The sequence below is a fragment of the Stenella coeruleoalba genome (genome assembly GCF_951394435.1).
Source record: "Stenella coeruleoalba genome assembly, chromosome: 8".
Classification (NCBI taxonomy): domain Eukaryota; kingdom Metazoa; phylum Chordata; class Mammalia; order Artiodactyla; family Delphinidae; genus Stenella; species Stenella coeruleoalba.
The window spans coordinates 46,296,665-46,313,210 of record NC_137154.1 but is presented as its reverse complement, the minus strand read 5'-3'; the positions used below and the strand labels follow the sequence as shown (position 1 = coordinate 46,313,210).

Sequence of the window (16,546 nt, the reverse complement as noted above, 5' to 3'; positions counted from 1 at the left end):
TTAATTACAGTCTAAATGTAAAAACTGGAACCATAAAAACACTAGAAAAAATTAATGAATGATTTTTATAATTCTAATGAGTGAAGAAAATTTTTCAAAGCATGACACAAAATTCAACTCAAAAGCCATGAAGGGGGGAAAAAAAGCCATGAAGGAAAATATCATACATTGACCTACATAAAAATTTAAAACATGTGAAAGGCAAATAATTAGCACAAAGTCAAAAATTAAAATAAAACAAACTGAGGGGAAAAATACCAGCAATACATATGACAAAGAGTTCTAATGTAATACGTATGTAAAAGCTCTTACAAATCTACAAGAAAAAATAATGACCAAATACAAAACTGAACAAAGTATTTGAACAGAAAATTCACATAAGAATAAGCACAATTGCCAGCGAGCATAAAAGGTATTCAATTTCACTAATAATTAAAGAAATCCTAAATAAAGCAACAATAAGAAAGCCTTTTTCACCTATCAGATTGGCAAAGATTGAAACACTCTGTAACGCTCATGTTGGCAAAGGTGTGGTGGAAACAGGCATCATAATATACTTTTTTTTTTTTTTAATTTATTTTTGGGTCTTTGTTGCATGCGGGCTTGCAGTGGCTTCTCTTGCTGTGGAGCACAAGCTCTAGGCCCGCAGGTTTCAGTAGTTGTAGCACATGGGCTCAGCAGTTGTGGCTTGCGGGCTCTAGAGCACAGGCTCAGTAGTTGTGGCGCACAGGCTTAGTTGCCCCACGACATGTGGGATCTTCCCAGGCCAGGGCTCGAACCCGTGTCCCCTGCATTGGCAGGCGGATTCTTAACCACTGCGCCACCAGGGAAGCCCTTCCATAATATACTTTTGATGAGAACTAAATTGATGCTACTTCTTTGGAAAGAAGTTTGACAATATTTACTAACATTTTAAAGGAGCATAAGCTTTAATCAGCAGATCTTCCCTTCTAGGAATTTTGCCTAAGGTAATACAAGTACTCAAACGCTTGGGCAAAGACAGCTATATACCGCTGTTTATTGCAGCACTGTTTATAATAGGAAAAACTGGAAATAACTCAAATGTCCATCAATAGAGGTTTGGTTAAATAAATTATGATACATCCACCTGAAGAAACAGAGTGCTGCTGTTAAAACTAATGTACTGACATGGAAAAACAGCCTAGGTAAATTATCAAGAGAAGAAATTTCAACCATTTTTTTTACTGTGTTAAAATATATATAAAAGTTGACATTTTAAGCATTTTTAAGTTTAAAATTCAGTGGCATTAATTACATTCACAATGTTGTGTGACCATCACCACTATTTCCAAACCTCTTTCACTCTCCCAAACAGAAACACTGTAACCACTAAGCAAGAGCTCCCAATTCTCCCCTCTCCCCAGGCTCCTGATAACCTCTACTCTACTTTCTGTCTCTATCAATTTGCCTATTATAGACATTTCATGTAAGCAGAATCATACAATATTTGTCCTATCATATCTGATTTATTTCACTTAGCACAATGTTTTAAAGGTTCATCCCTGTTGTAGCATGTATCAGAATTTCATCCCTTTTACGGCTAATATTCCACTGTACGTATACACCACATTTTCGTTCATTCATTCATGGATGAATACTTGGGTTGTTTCCACCTGTGGAACAGTGAATAATGGGACAGTGAATAATGCTGCTATGAACACTGTGAATAATGGGACAGTGAATAATGCTGCTATGAACACTGGCATAAAGTACCTGAGTTCCTGTTTTCACTTCTGTTGGGTTTACACCTGGGAGTGGAATTGCTGGGTCATATGGCAAGTTTTAGCTTTTTGAGAAACCAAAAGAATTCAGTCCCTCAACAACTGCACCACTTACATTCCCACCAGCAATGTATAAGGGTTCTAAATTCCTCCACACTGTCGCCAATGCTTTTTTTTCCTTTTCTTTTCTTTTATTAGAGTATAATCATTTTTTGTAAAAATAAAGTCAATGTATATACAAATGTATTGTAAGAAAAAAATCCATTGTTACACAGCTGTTAACAATGATTATATTTCTGGGGCATGGGTTTACAGGATAGGTTCCTATTCAGACTTATTTATTTTTCTATTTTGTAAAAGTTTTTAGGACAAATGTATTGCTTTTGTTACAAAAAAAAAGGAAAACACTCTTAAACAAAAATTAGCCTGAGACAGTTTCATGCGTGCTTGCTAGTCTGAAACTGTAACACCTCACAGTTCTTGTGTTGTGTATACAGCAATGCCCTGAATCGGCAGCAGTGAAAAGATCTGAGTCCAGTCTTAGCTCTGCCACCGTGGGCACTCAGTTTTCTCACCGCTATACTCTAATGCACCTAGGACCGGATCAGAGTTCCCAATCAGTATGCCAAGGATGGGTTACAGCTGTGCAGACTCCATCAACCCCTGGGGTAGCACCAGAGCTCAGGGTTACCAGCAGCCTCCTCCTTTTATCCCAGTGCACCTTACAAAAATCATCATTTTCTGTGGGTGCAGGGATATGAAAAAGGTTGGGCAGAGGTAAATCAGGTAACCTTTAATATCCCTTCCCACACTGAAGCAGAATTCTGGACTAACGACGGTAACTAAGAAAAGAAGAGCCCTGGGACAAATCTAAGCGTCACTGACCACGAAGGAGAGATGAAGATCCTCCCTCAAGGGGAGAAGCAAGCACAGGGAATCAAGAAATGAGAACTCCACGGAAGAGAAGGCAGCTTGTGTCTAATAAGTCTAATGTCTCACCTGAAGTCACAGGTCCTTGAGGAGATAGCCAGGGGCAGTGCCTGGAGCCATGCTGCTCTGGGAGAAGCATCCCGAAGTTACCTGCTTGGGCAGCAGACAAGCAAAAAACCTGACCTCTGTGGGAAGAGGCACTGAGGCCTGGCTAAGTGAAAGCCAAGTGAAACCCCCTGTCCAGGTGTTCTCAGCCTATCAGCTGGCAACTGTGGACTTTGCCCTTGAAATTCAACTCCCAGGCTAGAGAGATAATCTCCCAGGCATGTCCTGTGTAAACCTGGCTAATCAACAGAACACACTCAACGCTGAGCCTGCCTGCAGTCCCCGAAACAGTCCTGCCAACCAGGTAGTTGTGCTGAAGGGCAGGGGAGAGCTTATCCTGCCATTAAGGTCACCTATCCGAAAAGAATCACGTGCCCAGGACAGGCATTTTCCAAAAATCAGTCAACAGCTGTTTAGAGACAAGCACACAGCTGAAAACCTCATGCAGAGGTGACAGGAATATTGTGAGAAGAGTCCTAGGGACAGAGGGCACGAACCTTGACCAGGCTTTGTTGATGTTATGGGGTTAGTGACCCAAGAGATTCTAAAGTGTAGACATGAAATTCTAAGTGAATGAAGAAGGCACACCAGTTAACATCTGGCACTCTCACCCTCACTTGAATCTCAGCTGCTGAGCCTGTTAAGCAGTGGTTCCTAACCTCCAGCAGCAGCAGCAGCAACTTAGAAACCTGTTGAAAATGCAAATTCTCAGGCCCCACTTCAGACCTACTGAACTAGAAACAAGATTTCCAGGTGAGCTGGGGGCAGCTCACGTCTGAACACCACTGCTCTAAGGCCCTAGAGAGCTCTGTCATCTGGAGCACAGACCCTCCCTCCCCACCATCCAGCCTTCCCTTACAGTCTGCTTTAAATGAATTTTGGGGAACTGGAATATTACCTCTCTAGTTACACCCAATAAGACAGACAAGTTTCTTCCCACTCCAATTCTATCTTCCACATGGTCTCATAGGTTTCTTTTCTACCAACTAAACCCAGTTGTGTTCCTTTCCTGCTTTCAGAAGAACAACGATTCCCCAATTCCTGGAGGGTTCAAACACTTCAAGTTCTGACCTCCACCAATCTTTTCGGCCTCCCGCTAGCTCATCTGTGTGTCGCTGCTCATGGTAGGTGCGGGCTCAGTGAAGAAGTGCTGGAGATAAAAGCATTCTCTCAAGGAGTCTTTCCTAACCACAGAGCTTTTCCTTCAGAAGCAAAGTAGTTACTAAAACAGACAGGGATAGGGGAAACAGGAAAGCAGAATCCCATTACTTAAAAAAGAAATTCCTCTGTGTGTCAGGAATCCATGTTAAATCTGAAATTCAATCTCACCCTGCTCTGCCCTTCACAAACTATTCCATCTAGCCGGTGAACCAGGCTGAACACAGATCTCATGAACACCAAGGACTGAAAGTTTATAAACACCCTATACATTTTCATTTCAGAATCCTCACTCTTGATTTATAGAATCCAAAACAGGATCAGTCCCTTGAAATAGAAGTGTCTACCAACAGAAACTAGTCAATGTTCAATTCCCAGCAAGTGAAAGTTATGGCCTAACAAATTTCTTTCCTCAAACATTGCCAGCAAACTGGAAGACTCTAAAAGAGACCTGTGGGGCTTCCCTGGCGGCGCAGTGGTTGAGGGTCCGCCTGCCGATGCAGGGGACGCGGGTTCGTGCCCCGGTCCAGGAGGATCCCGCGTGCCACGGAGCGGCTGGGCCCGTGAGCCGTGGCCGCTGGGCCTGTGCGTCTGGGGCCTGTGCTCCGCGACGGGAGAGGCCACGGCAGTGAGAGGCCCGCGTACCGCAAAAAAAAAAAAAAGAGACCTGTGAACTAGAAAATCAGAGTTTACTTACAAATGCTAGTTTACTGACAAATTACTTAAATTTTCCAAAACCAAATTCCATCTTCTTACTACAAAATAGGGGGGATCATAATAGGACATCTAATAAGCTACTTGTGGAGTACTGATCAGAAAGATCACTCTTCCTACCCAGGTAAAGAGAGGTGATTCAGGCTGTTTCCAAGTCTTGTCACACAGCCCACCCTCTCCAGGTTTTGATATGCACTGGTAGTCTCAATATTGAACCTGGTACTCCTTTCAGAAAAAGATGGAAAAAGAAACAAAAAAAAAAACCTCACTCAACCCCACAAACATCCAAAATCTATCCTAGCTTCCAATGGACAGAAAGGAGAACATGACAGTAAACAACACTTAACAATTCAGGAAAAAAATGCTCATTAACTATTTTGTATAACTAAGAGGAGGTGGCATCAATCAGAGTGGGGATATAGAAAGAGCACATGCTTTGGAATCATACAGACTTAGATTTGGATTTTAACCAAGTTAGCCAGTCTGAGTTCCTCAGCTGTAGACAGCAGAATATCAACAAATTCGTTCATGGATTGTTGTGAGAATTTGCTAAAATGATGCAAGTGAAAACGCCTAGTAAAACACAATGTCTAGAATAGAGTAAGCATTCATTCTACTAATGATATACCACAAATCTAAAATCTACAGAAATTTTTAAAACACATATTGATCCCAAGAATTATACAGAATTGAATTATATTTATTCAACTTCCTTTAGCTAATCATTTATGTGTCTATCCCCACTCCAGCTCCCTTCTATTTCCCCATATTTTGACACTTTATCCCTAGTTGTGCCATACCTAGAATACAGACCCCTCATACAGGTTTTCCAAACTCCTTACCATGGCCAAAAGGCTCTACCTGAACTAGCCTCTACCATCTTATACCCCCCTACATCCACCTGCCCCCTATATTCTAACAATGATGACTTTCTGTTCTCTCAACATGCCAAGCTCTTTCCTACCTCAGGGGCTTTGCCTTGCTGTTCCCTCTTCCAGGAATGTACTTTCCCCAAATCTTCACATTCACAGCTTCTTCTCATCCTTGAACTTGCAGCTCAAATGTCATCTTCTCAGAGAGGTCTCCTCTAACTTCTCTTTTGAAAATAGCTATCAAGTTTCTGTTTCTCGGGCTTCCCTGGTGCCACAGTGGTTAAGAATCCACCTACCAACACAGGGGACACAGGTTCAAACCCTGGTCTAGGAAGATCCCACATGCCGCAGAGCAACTAAGCCCGTGCACCACAACTATTGAGCCTGCGCTCTAGAGCCTACGAGTCACAACTACTGAACCCGCACGCCACAGCTACTGGAGCACGTGCTCCGCAACAAGAGAAGCCACTGCAAGGAGAAGCCAGCACACCACAACGAACAGCAGCCCCCACTCGCTGCAACTAGAGAAAGCCTGGGTGCAGCAACAAACACCCAACGCAGCCAAAAATACACACAAAAAATAAATAAATAAATAATTTTTTTTTAAGTTCCTGTTTCTGTCTCTTTTATATCACCATTATTTCCTTCATGGCTCATATCACTATCTTTATCTCATTTGTTGATTTGTGTGATTTTTTACTTACTGCCCCGCCATGACACAAGGACTTTGCTGTGTTAGTTACCTCTGCACCCCCAGCATAGAGAACTGTGCCTAGAACAGGATGGCTGCTCAATAAAGATGTACTGAATGAATGAATAAATAAAAAGTTTCTAAACAAGAGAGGCAGAGTTGGACACCCTCCCTGCCCCCTCAGTGGGATCTCAAGGAAAGAATGTAAATTAAGAGAAAGGGCTAGGGAGAAATAAACCCTTAGGGAACACAAATGGATAAATCATCCCAACTCCCCCACTGACAATAACTGCTATCGGGGCCAGGACGATGTCATAAGTGTTGCAATCTCCACAGCTTTCTTTTTCTCCCCACTAACTTTTCTTATTGTGGTAAAATACACGTAACTCCATGGTTTTCTCCTTTAGTTTCTACAGCTTCCCAGGGCTCAAATTCTTCCAGCAAAGCTATGGAGACATGTGACCTTGGGTATTTTTCAGATGAAAAGGAGTCTGGATAGCATTGCTTTTGAAACCCACCTGGGTTTACCAAACAGATGTGGGTTTTGAGATTTAAAAAAAAAAAAAAAAGAAGCTTTTCTACTTCCATTTAATGAGATTTAAATACAACAAAATTTTCCAGTTGTTCCTCATTGTTTTCTTTTTAATTTGACCCCTGCCACTTCCCTTTGGGCACTTACTCAGCGTTAAGAAAACCCACCGCCCTTCTTACCACCAGTATCCTCACAGCTGGCTCTCCCAGCACAGTTGAGCGGTAACCCAATCCTGAGCAGCAGTGATGACTCACAGCCCAGAGAGACCGGGTCCCACAGAGGACAGTGCTGCCCACTCCATTTCAAAAACAGCAATTTATCTGGCATTTCCACTTATGTTGGAACCCTAAGGGGTGAGTAAATCTGGGGGTTAGAGGGGGGCAAAGAAAATAAACTTCAGTGCTCTCTTTCTAGATTCCAAAGCCTCAGTTCTCTGAGTTAGTGAAGTCACAGACCACAGACTGACAGTCAGTCACAGACTGACATTGCCAAGTTCAACTCAGCTACCCCAGGTACTTTCCTTTTGCATTCAAATACCACACTTCTTTATAGGTGTCAGGGTCAGTCAGGTTCTTTAGTTTCCTTTCCCTATTTGCATCCATTTGCCAAGTGACAAAGTATAGGTACACATGGGTCTGACCTTCTTATTCTTAGATCCCTACAAATGAGTACAAGGCCCCACGTGTGGTTTCTACACACTGTGGTCTTCACTTCTTTTTTTTTTTTTTTTTGGCTGTATTGGGTCTTCATTGTGGTGGCTTCTCTCGTTGTGGAGCACGGGCTCTAGGCACGAGGACCTCAGTAGTTGTGGCGCACGGGCTCAGTTGCTCCGCGGCATGTGGTATCTTCCCGGCCCAGGGCTTGAACTCGTGTCCCCTGCATTGGCAGGCGGATTCCTAACCACTGCGCCACTAGGGAAGCCCTTCACTTCTTTTAATCACTCCTTCAGAACACACAATAGGTCAAAAATTGCTAATAAACTAAATGAGGTAGGGGAGTCTGACATAACTCTGTGCCAAGAAAACTTACCTCCAGTAAGGAGTGTGAGGCATAGTGTTGGTAGCTGAAAGTACCATCAAGGCTGAGCGTCTCCTGACTGTACAGGGAGCTACTGTAGAGACTGAGCTCCTGCCTCTGGGAGCCTACAGAAGCAAAACTGCGGAAGAAATAAAATGTTTGACCCTAATCCACAGAGTTTGGTCTTCTAAAGCAAAAGGAACCTTAAATTATAAACAGCCTCATTCAAAGGGAAAATCTGTGAAGCACCTACTCCCAGGAACTCCCCATTCTGCCCTAGGCCAGCCTGGGTTCAGCAGGCCCATAAATTGGCACTGTTGATATGACCTTCCCAGACTCTAGCTCAACAAGAGATAACAACAAAGCTGAGAGCTTTGGTAGCACTCAAAGGAGATTTGAGGGACTTAAAACATGCTGCTAAATACGGCAGCAAAAGTTCCTGTTTCTTGCAGTTGAACAAGGAAATCTCTTTATAATTACACTTGTAGATAAGATGCACCAAGCTACTCGGTACTACTCCTTCTTGTGAGGAACAGGTTAGAACCTCCCCGTCCCAATCCACCGCTCCTCCGAGACTCGTCTCAGTACTCGTCTCAGTGTTCACTGTCGGGGGCAAGTCTCACCTGGGGCTGTGGAGACAACGTGTCTCCTGGAAGATAAAGTGCCAGGAGCTTCTTACACAGCTCACTGTCTTAGCCACAACCATTTGCCTGGGGATAGTCACCACTCTTCGTTCCCTAGCTCTCTCTGCCCCTGAATTTACACTCTCCCTCAGCCCACTTCCCTTCTTCTTCTTTTGCCCAGGGCTCTGCCACAGAACATGCATTACTCATCAGAGAGGGTCCTTTCAACCTAGATGCTCCTTTGTTCCGCCAGATTCCCCCTCTGGTTTACATAATTCTTTACAAAAGCAAGGTACAAGAGCTATGACCTCTGAACTGACAGGGGACACTTACTACTGCCCTGCCGATACTAGATATCTGTCCAAGACATGGAGGAAGGGGATAGCGCCTCACATTTCTCAGCAGAACACACTGGACAGACAGACTAGCCACTCAGAAACAAAGCCTGCTTGGCTTACAAGGGAATAATAAATATAACTATAGTGGCTCACATTGCATAAAGTGCTAGATACGAGGTGCTATTCTCAGCACTTGACATTTAGGCCTCACCACGACCCTATGAAATAGTACTATTACCACCTCTATTCTATAGAAGAGGGACTGGGGCATGGGAGGCTAAGTACCTTCCCCAAGGCAACAGAGCTGGGACGTGGCAGAGCCAGAATGTGAACCCCGACAGCCCGACCAGGCTCTAAACATCACTCTTTCATTGGATGGCTCTTCCCTTAACACACAGGTTTGTCTCTGAGCACAACTGGCTCACTCCAGACTCTAAAGGAGAGAGGGTCTGTCAAAAAACACTGCCAGTTTTCTCCACTGAGAGAAGGAAACAGTGTTGGCCGCATTTATTCACAGAGCTGGTCTAAGTCGTTACAGCAGAACAAATGAGTACTCCAAACATGTGTTGACCAAAATTTTTCCAGAGGCACTAAGTGAAACCACCACCTCCTTTCTTAATGACCTGGGAGACCGTCTAACTTACTAAGGGCTAGAGCCTCTCTGCAAGTTGTTGCAACCGAGCCCTATGCAGCTGAGAACAAGTTCCCAGTCTCCAAGTTATACGAACCAAGGCAAAATGCTTCTTAGACTCCAGCTGATGGGGTTAAAAAAAAAAGTTACCCAAATATGTTTTTAAGCATAAATTAAGTATGTTCGTCAGTCTGAGGAAATAAAATGTATCAAATATTTTACTTAGCTTCATTGGACTTTAGGGAAATCTAGTTGGAAAGATAAGATAATGCATATCAAGAGTCAAGTCAGAATGTCAATGAAAACACTCAATCCAAACCTCCCACTTCCTGGAAGAGGAAACTGAAGCCTAGAGAAGCCAAGTTACTTCCCCAAGGTCACCCAGCAAGTCGTAGCTAGAGCCAGGACTAAAGCTCAGATCTGCTTACTACCTGGCCAGGGCTCTTTCTACTCCTGTGTGCGGGCAGAGAAGTTCTTAGGAGGGAGAGATCTCTAACAGCAGAAGCAGCTAGCATTTTTTTTTTTTTTTGCGGTACACGGGTCTCTCACTGTTGTGGTCTCTCCCGTTGCGGAGCACAGGCCCCGGACACGCAGGCTCAGCGGCCATGGCTCACGGGCCCAGCCGCTCCACGGCATGTGGGATCTTCCTGGACCAGGGCACGAACCCGTGTCCCCTGCACCGGCAGGCGGACTCCCAACCACTGCGCCATCAGGGAAGCCCCAGCAGCTAGCATTTTTTGAGAGCATATGTGTGCCAGAAACTAAGATAAGTGCTTTATGTAAATTATCTCATTTAACCCCTGCAACAGATCTTTAAGATGGGTAATATTACTCCCAATTTACAGATAAAGACACTAAGGTTTACAAAGGTTAACTCCAGAGGTCCACAGATAGTAAGACGAAGTGCCAGACTATGAACCTCCAGAGCTGGCTGCAAAGCCTATGTTCTAAGCTGGGTCTTGAAGGATACAGGATAGAATTCATGGAAGCAGAGCTGAGGAGTGCTAGGGTAGCCAGTGTCCAGAGCACTGAGAGCAGCTTGGGAAGGGCCTCCAATGCTGCGTTAAGGGGGACCTCAAGGTCCCACCTGGGCCTGTAGGAAAGGGGCAAGCAAGAAGTAGTTCTAGACTCCCATGACTATGAAGGGTAAGCATCCTACAAGAGGGTAGAGCTGAGCCTATGAAGCTGGGTTGAGAAGGACCATGTCAGAAACTCTCCTGGGGTCTTGACAGAGAGCTGAATAAAGTACAAAGTATACACCCCTTCTAAAAGAAGAATATGATTTGACTTTCCTAGCCTAGTAACCCCAACCTGATTAAGAGATTCCAGCCTAACTCTCTTCAAAGAGCTGCTCCAAGTTAATAATAATGGAAAGCACTGAACATTTACTGTGTGCCAGGCACTGGGCTGAGAGCTTTACATGTATCATTTCATTCAATCCTCACCACAACTGTAACAAGCTAAGAGTTATTATTATATCCATTTTACAGATGCCTCACAGAAAACTGGGACTCAGAGAGATTAGATAAATTACCCAAGGTCACACAGCTAGTAAAGAGTAATGTCAGATTCTAAACCTGTGTTTATATGACCCCTGAGTTCCAGCCCTTAATCACTTCACTACGCTGCATGTAAGATACTCTCATTATGTGCAAATAATTCCATCAGAGCTGCTCCAAGGCAGCACCATACACTCACTGAATATCTAATAGTCACTGAGAGTTGAACAAACACATTACAGGTTGACTCACTTAAAAGCAATCTATAAAACTCAGTTGTCAGAACTCCATAAGGGAGCCTGTGTTCCAAGACATGAATGAACATACCAAAATCAGTTCCTCAAACAAATCTAAAGAGTTCTAGAAACTAGCTGACTTTATAGTTTTCTTTCCAATTTTCCCATTTCCCTTTTCCCGTTCCCCACCCCCTGCACACACGCACCATGGTCAGACACTGTCAGAGAAGCCTCAAACACCCTCCTCCTATTTCCAGTCCTTTAGTGGGCTCTCTCCCATTACTCAAACAGTGCTTCAAATCAGAGTCTAAGAGTTGGACCCTCTTCCTTTTTCCCAGACTAACGCATGAGATAGCCATTAACCCTACCATCAAAACCTAAAACTTCAGTAGGTCTGTGTTTCTTCTCAGTCACACGGACAGAGGCTCACACTGGGGAGGAAATAACTATACTACAACAAGTAATACAATATATATATGGGATAAATCCCACACTTGATACTTTTTTAGATCCTCCCCAGCTCTTGGCCCAGACCCTCTGTATTCACTGACTAAATGGGTAAACAGACCAAGAGAACATATGGGCACCAGAGATGTCTCTGGGCCCAAAGAGCAAATGAACAGGGGTGTTGACCGCAGTGCCAGCCGCTCCCACCCACTCCTGCCCTCCCAGTGCTTGTTAGGATCTACACAACACTGTCTCTTTGAGCCCCTGGGGGCGGGCCGGCATTCTGCTGTATCACGAAGGCCTCCTAGGTCAGCCCAGGTACACCCTCTATCACCCTTCCTGTCCCTGACAACTACCCTCTCCTCAATCCCCCTCCCAGGGCCTCTCTCCTGTTCCTTCTAGTAATCTTCCTACTGCTTCAGATCTTATCTCCCATAACCCTATGTTTATCTCCTTTTTCCCAGGTTCAAATAGTCCTTCATCCACTGTGACGCTTCCTATTAGCCAATCTCCAGCTCATATACAAATCCCTTCAGTGACAAGTCACACAGAAAAAGAGTCTGGATCTTTGAGAAACAGGTGGTTTCATGACAAACTCTTAGGAACAGGTCAGCTTTGGTTAAGAAGGCTTCATATCCTGATTGCATATAATTCACCCTTTATACAGACAGTGCAATCTAAGATTCAGGCAGTTTTCAGAGAAGAGTATTGTGATCATTTCAACAGCCCCTCAACAGCAGTATACCTGAGCCAAAAAAAATGAGAAGGGATCTTTGGAGAAATCCTTCAATAAGGTAGTCTAGACTCATTCAGCATCTTCCTCTCCCCTCAAAACACACATACACACATACACACGTGCAGGCCAGTTTTCTAGGGCCCATGGCTAGAAACAGAGACCCTGGATTTTTTCTATCAGACAATATATCACGTGGCATGTTCCCCTCAGATGGATACACCCGCATTTCACCCCACCCACCTATTGGGACAGGTGCACAGAGCAGCTTCTCCCCAGCATAAAAGAGATGCACAGTCTCCCTCCCCACCCCCAGAAGAAGCCACTCACTAGTGCAAGTTTTCCCACAGAAAGAGAACTCTCTGCAGACCATGCCAGGTGGTCTTTTTTTTTTCTTTCATGCCCTCCTGGCCCCTTTTCCACTTTCGCATGGTTCCTGTGAGGCCCCCTCCCTACAGCCTGCTCTCCCAAGCTAAGGTGGAGGGACAGAAGGAAGACAAGCCAAAGCCGTGCAGGGCTGCTGCCCGGCCTCCCCCAGGCTCCACACACGTTCCCTTTGCTTGGCTGCCTCAGCAAACTCTCTTGGGCCCAACATGAGAAATCAGGAGTCTCCAGGGCAGTGACAGGTAACAGCTAAGAGAAGCAACAGGATGACATGCTCTCAGCCTCTCAGTCCTGCCAGCCTGCAGGGAGGTGCTTTGGACAGCCCAGGACTCAGACCCTCTACCTGTCTCAGGTTCCTACCTCCCGGAAGTAGTCATTAGAATCAGGTGAGGTGGGGACGGGACGCAGCCTCTCTTAGTCCCGGGCCAGCAGTGTGGCTATGATATCTGGAGTTGTGGTGCCCGTCCAAATGGTACACCCAAGCCCTGCATTCCAGGGACAGGGGCAGAGCCAGCAGAACTGAGGACGGCCTTGGCCTGTCCTCCAAAGTATTTCAGAATTGCAACTTCCCTGGGTAACTGATTATTCTAATTTTACAGAGAGAAGGAGCCCAGGGGGAGAGAGTGCAGGAAGAGGCGTAAAGGAAGGGGGAGAGAGGGAGTAAGAACAGGAATGTTACTTTTTCATCCTTAAGGAACAGGGAGGGATCCGATTTGTGACTCAGCTCTGGGAAACTGGACTGACAAGGAGTGGGGAACAGCTGCAGCCCCAAGCTAAGCTGTGGACAGCTTCCCCTCAGGCTGGAGAGGCTGCTGTGACAAGATTCACCTGGAAAAAAGGCTCCGTTATTTAAAAAAAAAAAAAAAAAAAATCTGTCTGTTCAGGGGCTTCTTCCAAGGCACTACTCCAGGGCCTGGCTGGCAGGTGTGCCCTTGCCCTACAACAAAAGCTGCGGCTGCAGGTGGGGTGCCGGCCCTTTCCCGTGTTCCCACCTAGTATGCCAGGAGCCTCCCGGAGTCTCTGAGGACAGAGCTGGGACGCCCTTGCCCAGAGGCTCCACTCCCCTGCTATTCTGTTCCTTGCACAGTCCCACGGCATATCGAGTATCTCTGCCCTTGGAATTCCCAATTCCTTGTTTCTTTCTTATTTCCCTCTAAGCTGTAGCCACAGGTTCCTAAAAAAGCTGCCTAGCCCCCAAGGACCTTTCAGAGCAATAACACTTCCTGCCAGTTAGAACCCTGCCTTTCAAACCCAAAACGGAGGAGAAAGGCCTCCCTGCTCACTCGCAACAGTTTCCCCAGCAGAACCTAACAGGATGAGGGAACCAGCCCTGGCAACCAGTAGCCTCTCTTCCAGCTTCTAAAATCTATGACTCCGTAAGCGCCAGGCAGCTGTGGGAAAAGCAAAGGGTCTCTTGGAATCCCTCTCCTCCATACTAAAACATGTGAGTCAGGTGACCCAAGGAAAGCTTCATCTCTGAAGGATCATTTATGGCTCAAAGTCTACAGTGAACATCACTAAACTTCCCAACCCAAAGAAAGCACTATTTGTTTCTTTTCACATCTTGAAGAAGTTTTAAAAGGATTTTCTCATTTTTATTTATAAATGCAAAAGAGAAGAAGGGACTTTATAAATGGGAAAACCAGAACAAAGTGACTTTCCAGAAGAAAGAGGGACCATCCATCAAGTGTCAAATCATAACATCTTACATCATATAGGACTTGACTTGTTTAAAACTACGTTCATGGAAATTATTTCATTTGCTCCCCGCAACAGTCCTATGAAGGAGCTATTATCATTATCCCCATTTCACAGCCAATAAATCTGAAGGTCGTAGAGGTTGAGGGTCTTGCCCATGGCTACCTTTATGGTAAGTAGCAGAACCTGGCCACGGTTCACGTCTCCTAAACCCAAATCCATTATTCACTCTGCTACACCAAAAGAAAGATCATCTGCTAGCCCTCTTCACACGTGCGGGGACCATAAAATTGGAGGAGCTGCCCAAACACATCCACACGAGTAGAGGAGAACTGAGATCCTGGACTTGCGTTGTCCACCGAAGGGGCCACTGACTCAGAGAGGCCTCCTCTTCACATCCCCCAAACTGAGTCCCAGCCAACAGCGCCATGCCACATCCCCCCAGTTAACCGAGGTGTCAACCAAGCAGAGGAGCCCTGGAGTGCAGTGAAAGGAGGCATCACTTTAGAAGTGGCCCGTCTGAGGTCCAGGGCCATGGAGTTCACCCTTATGGAGCCTCAGGCCACAACAATGATGTACACATGTCCACATTCAGGGAGCCCGCTTGGGGACATGGCCAGTGCTTTCATTGGCAAGCTGACCCGAAGTTAATCAGAAGGCCCCCCTCATTGTTTGCCAGAGTACAAAAGACATTCTGTTCAGAAAGTTCAAGAAGAAAAACCAAAGAGCCAGGATGGCAGCTGTTCCCTCATCCCACAGAGAAACCAAAGGCACCCACCAAGTTTCCTGAGGCCCAGCAGTAAGTTTAAGATATAACATGGCTGAAGCGGAAGCACATCCCAATGGGTCTCCACTGCAGGGAGTGTCCACTGCGTTAACCCTCCTGATAAGATCACTGACAACCTTAGCTACCTCATCACCTATGAAAGTGCCTTTCTGGAACAGTCTCCTCTCCTAGGCCACAATGAGTTCACCACACACTAGTCCTCTAGGTCAGAACAAGTTTTACCGAAACATAGGACAGTGTAGAAGGGGCGTGCGGCATGGACACTGCATGCCCTGAGAGTTGGTTAAAATATTAACCAAGGAATCCATTCAGCACAACCACAGCGCTTCATGTCTCCTCAGGTAACCTAGCTCTTAGCAGCAGCTCACTCTGAGATATCTGGATAAGAAAAACCTCTTTGCAGGTCCCCCAGCCCCCAGACACCACCTGCCTCCACCCCATGTATTTTCTAAGGAAAGCCTGTGATGGACTTTATTAATGAAGGAGGACAGCTTGCTTCTTACCAAGCTACCTGGGGGCCAGAGAGAGAGACCAACCCCGGTTCAGATATCCCTAGGACAGTCCCTCTGTCCTAATAACTACTCCGGAGAGACTTGGAGCTCACCACAGGCTCCCAGCTGAGTTAATTAGCTTTTTTTTTTTTTTTCATTAGGTCAGACATAGCAGCACCAAGAGACAAAACAGACAGTGTTCACTAGAACAAACCAAGCCACTCAAAAGACACTGGAGTTTCCACGTAAGAACTACAAACACAATGCTGGAGTGATGATAACTCATTTTTCTACATAAAAGACCCTTCCTGTAAAATATCCTGAGACTTTGTGCTAAATAAAAGTAAGATGATGATTCCTATAGTGAAGTCTAAACACCTCAGGTTCAGTAAGAGTGAGATCAGCTAGATCTGCAAAGTCAAGAAAATTGGCTGTTTCCCTCCTCCTTAAGCTAATAGAATCCAACTGTTGGAGCATGACATCATTCCTGAGCCCCAAACCCCGAGCACAGAGTACAGACACTTGCCTGCCTCCCAGAAAACAGCCCAAGACTGGCCAGGAAAGGAGGAAAAACAATCCAAGCCTGGAGCTGACCTTACCTGAAAGTCCCGGTGCTTTCCTGCCCACTCCATTCTCAGCAGTTTGGCTCACACCACAGTCTGTTAGGGAGCCCAGGGCCCCCAAATCCACTCGCTCCGGCTCGGATACCTGCTGCGAGCTTCCCACGGCTCCTTCCTCTGACCTTTCGTGGCGCTCCTTCCAGCCAAATGAGCGGAGCACTGCTGGCCGGCCAGGCCAGTCGTCATGGAGACCCTGTTCTCGCCAGCGCTCGCTCCCGATCTCTCCCTCCCTCCCTCCCTTTCTCTCTCTCCCTCCCTTTCTCTCCCCCGACCCCTCCCTCGCTGTCTCCCTCTCTCT

General features: G+C 45.6%; 1 protein-coding gene across 11 annotated transcripts in view; it reads right to left on the bottom strand.

Annotated features, from left to right (window-relative positions):
• Nucleotides 1–16,546, bottom strand: part of DENND2B (DENN domain containing 2B) — a 178,143-nt gene that overhangs the window by 95,536 nt on the left and 66,061 nt on the right. For 4 of the 11 annotated variants that reach the window (XM_079928521.1, XM_079928520.1, XM_079928522.1 and 1 more), the window contains exon 1: nt 13,013–16,445. The exons of 6 other annotated variants lie outside the window; for them this stretch is intronic. In XM_079928521.1, the coding sequence (XP_079784647.1) occupies nt 13,013–13,029 (17 nt within the window). In that variant the 5' untranslated portion in view covers nt 13,030–16,445. Of the gene's footprint in view, nt 1–13,012; nt 16,446–16,546 lie in introns of those variants that run through there. One more of the 11 variants, XM_079928523.1, reaches the window with a different exon arrangement.